At 43.6% G+C, this 12745-nt stretch overlaps 1 protein-coding gene across 6 annotated transcripts in view; it reads left to right on the forward strand.

The window, feature by feature from the left end:
• Positions 1 to 12178, forward strand: part of BEND7 (BEN domain containing 7) — a 51353-nt gene extending 39175 nt beyond the window's left edge. For 5 of the 6 annotated variants that reach the window (XM_065049271.1, XM_065049273.1, XM_021298222.2 and 2 more), the window contains 2 exons: positions 4967 to 5017; positions 10284 to 12178. In XM_065049271.1, coding sequence (XP_064905343.1) covers positions 4967 to 5017; positions 10284 to 10345 — 113 coding nt within the window. In that variant the 3' untranslated portion in view covers positions 10346 to 12178. The remainder of the gene's footprint in view (positions 1 to 4966; positions 5018 to 10283) is intronic. The other variant, XM_065049272.1, reaches the window with a different exon arrangement.
• The last annotated feature ends 567 nt before the right edge of the window (positions 12179 to 12745 follow it).

Here is a 12745-nt window from a genome sequence, read left to right on the forward strand (position 1 = left end):
ACAGACTAAGGTGCCCAAAGAGCAAATCTGAACCTGCGTTACACTAAATGCACCCAAAACTCTCAGAGCCAATGTGTCTCCCTGCTGCCTGATTGTACCGATTCATCTACATCAGTTTCTGGTTTGTTGTGATGTAGAGGCTTTATGTAGAAAAAGCTTAAGACAATCCATTTATTTTACAGAAGCCACAAGACAACTTTTTAGTCACCACTGAGTTGGGCTAAATTTTAACAGCAAAAATATTTAAGAGAGGAGGGAAAGGCTTTCAATCCTGCTTGCCTTCCCCTGAGTCATTTAGTACATACTCTGATTAGTTTTTTATTTCAAACGAAGCAGTAAGACACTGCATTCTCAACCAGCCCTCTCTACTTTATCCTATGAAACATTATTTCAGTCTGATAACGTAAATCTTGCTCTAGCTTTCAGCGATATTAATAATTTCAGAGAATTCCAGCAAACAGGTGGGGGGGATCTGCTTTTTGTACCCCTTTCTATAGGGCGTACTCTCCTGAGTGTTTCAGAATTAAATGAAATCATGATCACTGGATCATAGGTGCTGCCCAGCTTCAACCTTATTTACCATGTTTGGCTCATCTCCTAGAAATAGGGACAGAAAATCTCCCTGCTTGGAAAGCTAATCAAAAAACACTTAAAAATTCTGCTTTCTAGAAAATAGTTCCCCTGTGCAGATTTTGAAAGGTTGTTATCCTATGCCAAATAAAAATTCATTTAAGTTCTGAATCAGTGACAATATTTTTCATAGCTGGAAATATTTCTTTTTCTTAGGCTTTTTCTTAGTTCTTTTAGATTATTGCCTGAGATCTGAGACTTGGGTAGGTTTTCTTCTTATTTGTTAGATCTGAGAATAGAGCTGTCACTGCCATTAAATTTTTATTGGCCTTGTTCAGTCTTTTCAAAATTTCACAAGTTAACTGTCATGAAGGGGAGAAGAGACTGCGAGGTTAATGTTACAAACAGCTGTTATAATTAAAATTCAGGAGGATGGTGATATTCTTCAGCCTTGATGACTGGTCCCATTTCATGCCAGCAGCACAGCGAACTGGGGCCCAGCTTCATAGTGCCAGGTCTGCCTTCTCCCAGCAGAGCAGCTGAACCTTCTTGGCTGCTGGGATGGGATGTGAAGTGGCCCTAAAAGGGCAGAAGTCAAAGGAAAAGGCACATGCGTAGGTTTCCTCTCTTAAAGCCTGAATTACCATGCAAATTGCCTTGTAATTTATGACGGGTTTCCCACGGCGTGGTCTTTTCACCCCGCAAAAGAGACTATGGGTGGGTGGCTGGTGGCCTTGCCGATAGCAGCACAGAGGGAGACAATCGAACATTAGCATCAAGATCTTAAAACGGGTAAAATCAGAAGGAACTGATGCTGTTTGTGTCGTCTCTGCACCAGACGTCGCATCTGAGCCTTTTGATTACTAAACTCTCCGTCCATTAATAAGCAGTAGGGCATGGACCACACACCTCTTCCAGCAAGTTCTTCCTCACTTTTTCTGTTTGAAGAGCCTGCAAGCCATTATTCTATTGCAGCTGTCCACGGCATAGACAGAAAAGCTGGTACCCCATGAATAATACTCCCGAAGTACAGAGAGTAAGGGCTGCTCAAAGTGATTACCTGGTGCCTAACCTGGAAGCTTTTGATTGCCCTGCTCCATAAAGGAAAATATGGCAATGTTAGAAAACATGCTGAGGTTTTTCAGGCAGGATTAATTTCAATAAATCACATGCCAGCATGTTTCATCCTTGAATTGTTGTTTAAAATTAACATTACCTTGTTGAGATGTGCAATAGTGGGAACGAAGGAAGAACAAATGCCAGCCTTTTTCTGGAAATACACCTTTTCTCCCGTGTCCTTGTTCAAGCTGCTGCTTCTTCTATTGTCTCACTGGAGGTTTTTTGCTTTCTATTTCACTTTATCCTTCTGATTTCCCAGGTTTGTGTTGTTGATGCAATATCTACGTGTTGCGAAAGATCGGCTTGATTTTTTTTTTGCTTAGCAATACACACATGGCCAGGAAGGACGTAGGATGCAAGTCCGACATGCGGTACGATGCTTTTGTGGCCAGTATCTTAGATAAAGATAGCAATATTAATATGTGTAACCGCTGCATTCATCTTCCCAGCCCTGAGCATACACGTATTTCTGTCCAAGGACAGCAGGTGTGCACTTAGCAGACAAACATGTACATCAGAAGCTAAACAATTATTTTTGGGGGGAAGCACTGCAAAGAAATTATTACCAGGATTGTTTTGCAAGAGCTACTGAGCTCTATCTAAGCAAAGGACAGAGAAGCGGCTCCGAATTCCCACAGCAGGATCTATTCTTGCTTGCCTTGTCTTGCAGGCTGGCTCAAGACAAGTAGAGCTTGGCTGGCAGTCTCTGGGTGCGGTTCTCAAAGACAAACCTTCTTTCCTGCTTAGAATGCCATGTGAGAAGCTGGTGGTTTGCATCCATGGTAGGAGGTTGAGGTGTTTGTTGTGCCTTTGTGTCGTAATTCACCTGAAGCTGCGGTTACACATCCAGTTTCATAAAATAAATTCAGGCAGCTATGAGTGAGGAGGCTCTCCAGGCATCTGCTGTGCTCCCACTGCCTTTCTAGCACTGGCATAAAGATTTATGTGGTGATGTTGTCAGTTTTTAACTAGATCTGATCTTGGTGACTGTGTGAACATTTGTGCTGGGATGAGGAAAGGGACTGGAACAATTGGTGGTGAGCTAGACCTCATCTATCAGTCTTGTGCCAGATTAGAATGGCCATGTAACTTTGCTGTTAACAAAGCTGGTTCCGCAAAGCTGGAGACTCAGGTTCTTATATTCTGAAAGCGAGGTTTTTTCCTGCCTGCCTTTTGTTTCATTCTGCATTCAGCTGAGTTCAGATTTAGCCAGGGCTGAGAAGAGCACTTAGGCAGAAAAGTAAACACGTCTCTAGAGTTACTTGTTGAAGATGTCCCTGCTCGTTGCAGGGGGGTTGGACTAGATGACTTTTGAAGGTCTCTTCCAACCCAAACTATTCTATGATTCAAGAGTTGCTACTGAGATTTCCAGAAAACCTATGACTTGAGTGGACAGCCTGGTTGGCACTACGCCTGGTACAGATAGAGGAAAGGCTTCCCAGCCCGTTGCCAGGACTCATATCTGGCTTCCCTCTTTTTCATACCTTGGGTCCCTTCAACCTGAGAGACCAGTTACAGCTTCATCTCTCATGTGCTGAGTAGCCTGTCCCTTGGTGCGGGTGGTCCTTCATAACATAGCTAGATGTTGGTCTCAGACTGTCACTCCTGGTGTTTTAAGCCTGTATGTTCCATTGACTGTTTCTCAGCTGCTCGTTTCACCGTGCTGTCTCCTTCCTTGTGCATCCAGTCCTTCCATCGCTGGGAGTCCAGTCCAGTTGCAAACCAGCCTAAGTAACCTCTTCCCATTTATTGAGCCACCCATTCCTTCCAAAATTCAAAGGTTTTGCAGTGAACTGTACCAAGCACTTAATTTATATCTGCTCAGCGTGCCACCTTCTCACAGGCGGTGGAAAAAGGTGTCAGTGCAAGGCACAGAGTCGCAGGTCTGTGCTGTGTACTTGTCAGGGCTCTCCATTTAAACCTTCCATGCGAGGAAGGCTGCTCAGCACTCCGGTTTATTGTTTGTTACTGTTTTCTTTAGTTCAATTGATTTTGCAGAGCTGCGTAGCGAGCATACAGCTAAAAACTAACGAGACATCCAAACGCATGGGGGAGAGAGAGCAATCTCTTGGTCCATGGATGGATAACCAGGAGTTGATGGAGGAAGGAAATTAATGTGGAACAGCAGCTGGGTTAGTTCTTAGGATTTCCTCATAAAGGCAGCAACTCAACATCCTCATGTATAGAGCTGTGGTAAAGATGGCCAGGACAATTAGCTCAGTTTCAGTTGGGAGCTGAACTAAGTTACTCACTGCATCTACAGCCTTGGTCAGATTTGATCGCTGTGGATATTGTGCGATGAATCTATGTGAGAAGTTGTCTATCCAGCACACTGACCGTGTACAATGTAATGGGCTGGTCCTTTCAGACCACACCTGTTTGCTTAAGCGCTCTGAAAGATCTCATTGTGCTTCAAAGACCTTAAATATCATGCTGAAGTGCCAAAAGACAAAAGTAATAGGATTTTGAATAGGGCTTGTGTAGGTTAGGCACCAGTTTCTTGTTACACACCTATAATTTCATCAGGGCTCACATGCACACTCCAGGGTACTGCAGTCTGACAAGTCACTGCACATCTGCTGAGCCAAATTAGCCATCTTCATGCATCCCCTTGGCCTGTGGCAGATACGAGATGAACAAATTAAACTTTTAGCTTTCCTTCACCATGGGCTAAATTAAGTCAAATGATCTTGCATAAGCTGCGGATTGAAAGCACACGTGTGTGTATGTACACTGTAATTGCCCATGTACCTGGGTGCTTATGTGCTTTTGTTATTGAGCCAGGTGCCCGCCTGCATCTTTTGCCCCAGTAAAAGTGTCCCCCACAAAATGAGCTGGCTCATGGGACGTTTGGATGCAGAAATTTGGGGATTCACCCTTTCCCCATAGACATCAGGTGATGGCAGCTGTTGGAGGGTGGAAAACCAGCCTGAGAGGCTCTTCCTCCAAGTGCTGCGGGGTATTATTCTTACACGATCTTATCAAATAATCGCAACTCCCTTTATCACCCAAATATCCCTCAACCTCAAAAAGAGCAAGTGTTTCTCTATCCCATTGCTGGAAAAACTGCTTCTTAATACCCAACTCCCTCTCCTAAGTTTGCATTTTTATTATATGACCTTTTCCTCCAAGCAGTGAGTTTTTAACAGAGCAATAGCAAATTGCAGCTGGCGAAAGTAGATAGAAAATGCAAAATCACTCTACAGTGTGTAGCTTTTTAATCGCATTCCTGTATTCAGTAAAAGTAATGAGATTTCTTGTTTATATTTGTAATCAGCAGAGGCAACTGACTGTGATGAGAAGCCGGACTTTTCTCTACTACAAACAGGTAAAATGCATTAAAATTTTTATCAGCTTCCAATGTGTGTGTTTGTTTATTTATGGCACAGAAGCAGTTTTCAATAATCCTGGTGTGCCATATACAGTCAGGTAATTGCACACAGGACCCAGCTATCTTAAGTTTTGAATGCCCTGTCTTAAAAACCAAATGTATCAGAATCTTACAATTTCCCCCTCTATTTCATATTCATAAAATCTCAGTGTTCATGGTAGCAAATAAGCTAATAAGGCCAGCAAGTTTTACCCTCCTTTTGCCAGATAGGGACTTGTGCTCATCCCTGATATTTCTGGCAGTTTTTTGAATTCTTTACGGAGTTACTGGTAGGGACAGACACAATAATTTGTATTAGCATCTGTTCAGTTGTCCAAGGTATTAGCAATAATATCTCGTGTTCACAGAAGGATTGCAAAGACATTTATATGCTAGTTAAGTGTTTTGCTTTTTCTTGGAAGCGCAGCCACCCTGCCTTAAAAGCCTGCCAGTTGCTGAACAGCAGCGTAGCCATGCAGCGGTGTGGGCTGGTAAATAAGATTTTTGCATGCTGTTGCACATGGTGTTGAAATCAAGACAGGCTGAGGCTGAAATTTGAGGCAGCACCTCATTAAGAGTCAGTCCATCAATAGGCGCCCTCATGATAGGAATTGAGCTGCCGTCCTCGGAAAATCCAGCGGGGCCAGAGCCTGGGGAGAGGGTCATTTCCCTGTAATTTCACTAAGATGCTGCATGGTGACCCCAAAGCCAAATTAAAGGAGGGGAGATCTTGAGCAGACACATAGGGCCATGGATTATGGTGCATTTTTATCATTTTCCTGAAGTGTAACAACAAAGGGTGGTTGGAGATGAGGACAACCAGGGCTGGTACTGGGTTGCTGAGCGTGTGGCACGGTACCTGGGGGCTACGGGGCGCTCAGGAGATCACTGGGACCATTGCAGCATCTGTCTCTTGTGCAAGGGCTTCCAAATCTCTCTCGCATAACAGAAGGGCTGGAGAAGGAGCTTTCAGACGCGGCCGCCGTGTGCCGGAGCAGCAGCTGCCAGGCGTGGAGCACCGCCGGTTGCAATCCCGCTGTCGGAGCACGTGCAGTTACTAAGGAATAGGAGCAGCGAGGCAGTCGGGAGGACAAGCAGCTCCAGTCTTGTTCTGGCACGGACCCAGCGGGGGCTGGGAGCACACGCCGAGCGGCAGCTACCGCGCTGCTTTCGTGGCCAGCTGCTGAATGTTGCAGGGGACGGCGGTGAGAATAGATGCAGGAAGCTCTGGTTTGAAAGGTCCCTTCCAAGGGACATCCTGTTCGTTTCTTTTATCAGGGAGGGAAGCAATTCCGTTGCAAGAGGACCCTCATAAAGGTTACTAGTACGACATACTCTTATCATTTTATTGCTCTGGCAATCATATGAAGAAGCAGAATTGTCGGGTCGCTGTGCTTTTCTTCGAGCACAGTTTCTGTAGCTACTACACGTCACCGATGGAAACGAGTGTGCTGAGATGGTTGTGGTGGAGAAGTTGACTCCGTTTCTACCCCCCAGCAGCTCAGCATTGCATTCTGCTTCCTCGTACACCTCTGAGCACCCATGTGGGCAGTTTTTGAGTTGAAATGTTTCCCTTTGTGACACAGACCTCCCCGTACTATCTGTGGAAAGATGCCTAAATAAACCATGCTGCAATTTGCGTTGGTGGGGGAGGTGATGCTCCAGGCTGTAAGCCAAGCATTTGACTCAGCCCCATTATTATATGAGTGCAAGTGCCTCTTTATAGGACATATCCATGAAATATCGTGCTGTTCTTGGAAGCAAATGATTTAAAGTGATATACAGGCAGTATAATGACAGTAATTATAATAGAAAGTCAAAATACAGATGATTTCTATCAAGGAGTGTAGCAAAAGAGGTGGAGTATTACTTTTACAGAGGTCTTTCCCTTTCCTAGCACAGCTGGTTTTATAAAGGGGTATTACTAACAGGTTCTTTAAAGCGAGCCTTTGTGTGATTTATCCAGCCGTCTTCTCTGTTTAACTCGAAAAATCTTTGGGGAAGACTCTCTCTGACTGTGCATTTGTACAGTGCCTGGCGCAATGGGCCTTGGTTGTGAATGACAACTGATATCAGATAAATCATGGCCTCAAGTTGCGCCAGGAGAGGTTCAGATTGGATATTGGGAAAAATTTCTTCATGGAAAGGGTTGTCAGGCATTGGAACAGGCTGCCCAGGGAAGTGGTGGAGTCACCATCCCTGGAGGGGTTGAAAAGATGTGTAGATGTGGTGCTTGGGGACACGGTTCAGTGGTGGACTTGGCAGTGCTGGCCCCTCAGTTCAGGAAAGACATTGAAGTGCTGGAGTGGGTCCAGAGAAGAGCAACACGACTGGTGAAGGGACTTGAACATAAGACCTATGAGGAGAGGCTGAGGGAGCTGGGGTTGTTTAGTCTAGAGAAGAGGAGGCTTAGAGGTGACCTCATCACTCTCTAGAACTACCTGAAGGGAAGTTCTAGCCAGGTGGGGATTGGTCTCTTCTCCCAGGCAGTTAGCAATAGGACAAGGGGGCATGGGCTTAAACTCTACCAGGGGAAATTTAGGCTGGAGATTAGAAAGAAATTCTTTACAGAGAGAGTGGTCAGGCATTGGAATGGCTGCCCAGGGAGGTGCTGGACTCGCCGTCCCTAGAGGTTTTTAAACTGAGATTGGACATGGCACTTAGTGCCATGATCTAGTAAACGGACTAGAGTTGGACCAAGGGTTGGACTCGATGATCTCTGAGGTCTTTTCCAACCCAGTCGATTCTGTGATTCTGTGATTCTGTAATGGTTGGACTCGATCTTAAAGGTCTTTTCTGACCTAAATGATTCTGTGATCAGTGGTTAACCTGGTGTGTTGGCAGAATAAAACCAGCCCAAATTTGATTGCTTGAGGAGACTATCGCAGGGGACTGGATGGGGAGAATAAGTGGGGTATGGAAGCTGTTTAGGAAAAACTTTGCGGCTTTTGGCTTTCAAGAATTGAACAAACTTGTGATGCAAAAGCACCCGGAGTGAACGACTTGAAACAATGGTGAGTGTTGGTGAAAAAAAAAAAACAAAAGGGAAACTCATATGCCTTTAATGCCTTTCCTGGTTGGTCAACCCTACCTGTGGCACTGGTGTCATTATGACCAGGACCTGGGTGTATATGGACTTCCAGTGCTGAACTGCCTCAGCCTACGTGTTTTCAGGCCACAGGCTGTGGCTGACACTTCATTTGAGACACCTCCATCAGAAGTGTGGTTGTTCTCAGCTCTCTTCATGGTTGGGGTGAAGAGGAAAGCTTCCAGAGAGAAGGTCAGATCACATAGGGTTGTTTTTGGAGGTGTCTCTCTTTTGGTGCCAGCAGGACTGGCCTGAGTGCAGTTAATTGGTTTAGGTGCCTACAGCCGGGTTTGAACACAATTAGCAAAGTCCTGGACTTTCGGGGTGAGCAGGAGGTGGTTTGTTTTCAAAACCCTCTTTTGGAACTCAAAAGCCTTGTAAAAAAGAATTGAGCTGGTACATCCTCATAAAACCAAGGAAGACATTTTTTGCCCAATTATATTTTAGCACTTCTGAGCAGAAATCATGTTCCCGTTTTGAAATCGCTCTTGATGCTGAGAGAGCCTTCGCTTTGAAAGCTGCTGATTGAAGGGTGTTTAAAGCAAATTGGAAGAACTACGGTGGTTAAACTTGCTGGGAACTTTGGTGCATTGACAGACAAATCTCAAGAAAACACTAGAAAAATTGACTCTAACAAACATAATCAAAGCTCAGATCCTCTTCAGTTCCAGCTTTTACACCTAGGAAAAGCTAAAGGCCGTGTCCAGACCTGAGCTGAGACAGACCAGACAGCTCCAGGGCTAATTACCGTGGCCTGAGTGGAAGGACTGATTAGTTTCTCGGTGATACAAGAACGGGAAGGTGTGAGATAGATCTTTATCAGGATGAAGATGTGGCAGCTTTTAGAGTCTTTATGTATTAATTGGCATTGCAAAAAGGGTCATCTTATTTTGGGCTATAATTTGCGCGAAGCATCTGGATTTTGGTTTTTGTTAAAAAAAAATAATAAAGGAAGGCATAACCCATAAGTTCTGCATGTGGAAACAAATATAAGCCAGCTGCAACACCCTCGTCTTGAAAATCACATTTGAAAGATACACGCAGCCCCGGACCATGAGAGAGCTCTCCTTATACCCGTGCTTTGGACCACAGCTGTGCTGAGGGTCCGGATAGTTTCTCCATGCTTGGGTTAATTTAAAGATGAGAAAGAATTTTGATATCTCTGAAAGACGTGGAAACTCTAACATCGCAATCCTCAGGTCCAGGGGTGATACAGCTTTGTGAAAAGATGAGAGCAATCTCTTGGTAAAGAAACGGATGATAAGAAAACAGCAACGATTCAATTCTATGCAGGTTGTCTCCTTCCCTCTTGAAATACAGTATCAAGAAAATGAAACTTCAAAAAAAAAAAACCCTTTTCGAAACCTTAAATATAAATCCTTTATTGTAATATAAATCTTTATCCTTTCAGCGCGTGATTGTGTGAGTCTTCCCTTTTCATTGGGTTGTATTTGCCTCTCAGGCTGATTGATGTCTGTCTCCTATTTGCCCTGTGTTCTTAGTGCTCTCCTTGTAATTCTTCTGTCCATCTTTCATTGTTCTGTTTAGAAAAAGCACATTCTTAAAGTGCTTTAAAAAGATGGGATACAATCATACCGTGCACCTTTATATATATATATACATATATATATATATTCTCCCATATGCATTTAGACTACTGTGGAGTGGTATGTTTAGGTTTGGTTTGTTGGGTTTTTTTTCCCCAAAGAAGATTCCAAAGTACACACTCTAGGTTTAAAATTCATGTGGTGCTTTTTTCACTCCTTCAGAACCAGAACTTCAAAGGGGCGAGCATCGCAGTGCAGTTTGTGCCGAAGCCTAATGCGGCGCTTTACATCTCAAGTGGGGCGCGCTATATGTTGTGTGAAAAAAAACCTCGCCGCCAATTTCTGTATTCAAAAAAACCTATTTAATTTGCTTTTCTTTAGCTGATTGAGCTCTATTCTAAACGGAATTCAGCAGCTGCTGCCTGTGTACACACTAGCAGTTCAGCCCCATCATAAATTTAAGTTAGAACTCAAATATGTAATTTCCATCATTTTAATTATATATATATATTTTTTTTTTTTGCAAATTACTGATTTCTTAAATGTTTAGATTTTGTAACCACTTTCTTCAAACTCTTCCTTCCTTCAGGTAACCTTTTCGACACCACGACAGATCATCTGATAGACGCAAACCTGGATTTTTCGGCATGAATTTCACATTCTGCATCAGTGTTTTTAGCGGATAGAAACATCCTCTCCTTTGAATAACATTCCCACAAGTTCGGCACGAGAACTTCAGCTCACCACGAGACGTGGACGTCCGTACCGTTTTCCCTTCAAGTTTGTGTTGTTTCATTCATTTTCATGTAGCCTCCAATAACGAAACCACCAGATTGCTTCACTCCTCATCTTAATTAAAGATGATTTCCCTCCGTATCAAATGCATTGTTTAATTAGCGGGGTATCCACTCTGAAGACATTCTCTTGCCTTTGTTCTTCCTCCACGATTGTATTTTTCCACATGATTGTATCCTTGCCAGCAGTGTTTTGTCTTAAGCCACGCAGAGGTGAATCCACACAGCCGGGTGACAATTCCCGTCCCCGGGGACCGGGGTGACATCTCTCCATCACAAACCCTGGACATTCGATGAGAATTTCCCTCGGTGAAGCTCTTTGCTGCTGCAGACCCACGTTTCCTTTGCTGGCTGCTGTGGGACCGATGACCAGCTGTACGTGATGGGATGAAAAGCTCCTCGCTGGATTTAGCAGGAAATAAAGGAGGATTCCTCCCAGCAGTGCCCTGTTTCCTAACTATAGCAAGAAGCTGTTCCTCAAATAATTTCTCCTATGTGGTCCTAGCAGGATGGCTCTAGAGCATCTTTATAGTGCAGGTTGCAGGAGGGGGTCATTCTCCACTTGCTTTCCCCCCCTAGTTTGCCCTACCACCTCAATCTCAAAATGTATTAATTTGCTGGAAGAGGGTCTGCACACCGTGATTTTTCAACCACTGCCCTTGGCGACAATATTCACCTATTTAAAAGAAAAAAAGCGTCACCTTTTGACTGGCACTCTTGATATCTCAGCAGTTAAATGAGCGAATCGATCGAGAAATGGCACTAGGTGCTGAAAGGGTCGGTCCTTTCAGGTCAGGGCTAAGGGAAGATCGTACGCAGCCCTCCATGCAAACCTTCACTTCTGCACCTTTCATCAGCACTAAATTCACTTTAAAAATGTCGGGGAAAACGTCTGGAAGGTGTTAACTACAACATCTATCGATCACCAGGCAGTTGGAGCACGTTTCCTGCAACTGGAGGGAGAGCTTGCTGGAGCCTTTAGCATTGTGTTCCCTCTGAATATTTTAGGTTCATCATTTTTTCTTTGGAAACTATTTGGCCTTTGAGTGTCTCGACAGAAGTGCTATTACAGAGTGGGATGGTTTTCAAAATATTTAATCTCTTATTTTTTAGCAATCGCAAAGCCCGTTTTCTCAGACGTCGCCGAATAACCTGGGAAACCAGGCGCCCAGCCCTTCCCCACCCACCTACTGTGGACTTTTGGGAATGACCACGTTCTCTCTGAAACTGTGGAATAGATTGAATGTGCACTGCAAACCTTAACATTTGAATACTTTCCTTCCTTCATGGCTTGGAGCTGCCTGCATGGGGCAGGGGGCACCAGTCCGTCGTGTCCATATCGTAACCCTTCAGCAACAGAATCAGCGTTTTGTAAATTTGGAAGATTGCATTCGTGTTTACTTACTGTGACTACTGTTCAGACTTTCTTCAGAAATCTTTTTATAGGGTTTATTAGAGAGAAGAAAAAAAAAAAAATCATTCCATATTTAGGTAAAAATGTCTCAATCTTCTGTATATATGTTTTATTAATATGTAAATATTTAGATATTTTTAAATTACTATGTTCTTAATAAAGCGACAAGGGACTAGTTGTGAAATGGTGTATAACATTGTGTCGTGTCATCAATCTCTGGGAAACCCTCTTTGTCAGTTCAGAAAAGAAAACCTACAATAAATAACTTTAATTGCATGTGCGTCCCTGTGTTCTGTGCTGGATTCCCATATTTCAAAGGAATTACCTAGCAATTAATGAACAACATAGGGAAATATATGGAAAACCCTAAAAGTCACCACCACAACAGTATTTTTCCAGCTGGTTTAGACAGAAACCGTTCTGCCTGCCAATCACAACAGCGTCTATATCCAATCACATAATAACTCTTGAGTATTAAGTGCTGATATGCTTGAAGTCGAATTTTAATTGAATTAGGTGCCTTTGTAATCTGCATTTAAAAGGTTAAGCTCTGCTTCTATGGAAACAACACATAGGAAGGACAAACCAGTACTTATAATTCGGAGTAGCTGCAGACATATATGCTTGGTAATTTATTATCACACCCTCATCAAATGTTGTTTAGCCTTAGAAAATATTTCCTGCAAAAACATGTTTTGGATAATCTCCCATCAATTACAAGGAGCCAGTGAAGTGAGAGAGTGTCTCACCACACCCTTTCTGCTTTATATAAGGAGTGCCAGGGATAAATTGCTGGTAAAATGGGTAGTGAGAGTTTCTTTTGCACTTCGGTGGCTGCAGGAT

This window comes from Columba livia, chromosome 1 (genome assembly GCF_036013475.1).
Source record: "Columba livia isolate bColLiv1 breed racing homer chromosome 1, bColLiv1.pat.W.v2, whole genome shotgun sequence".
Classification (NCBI taxonomy): Eukaryota; Metazoa; Chordata; class Aves; order Columbiformes; family Columbidae; genus Columba; species Columba livia.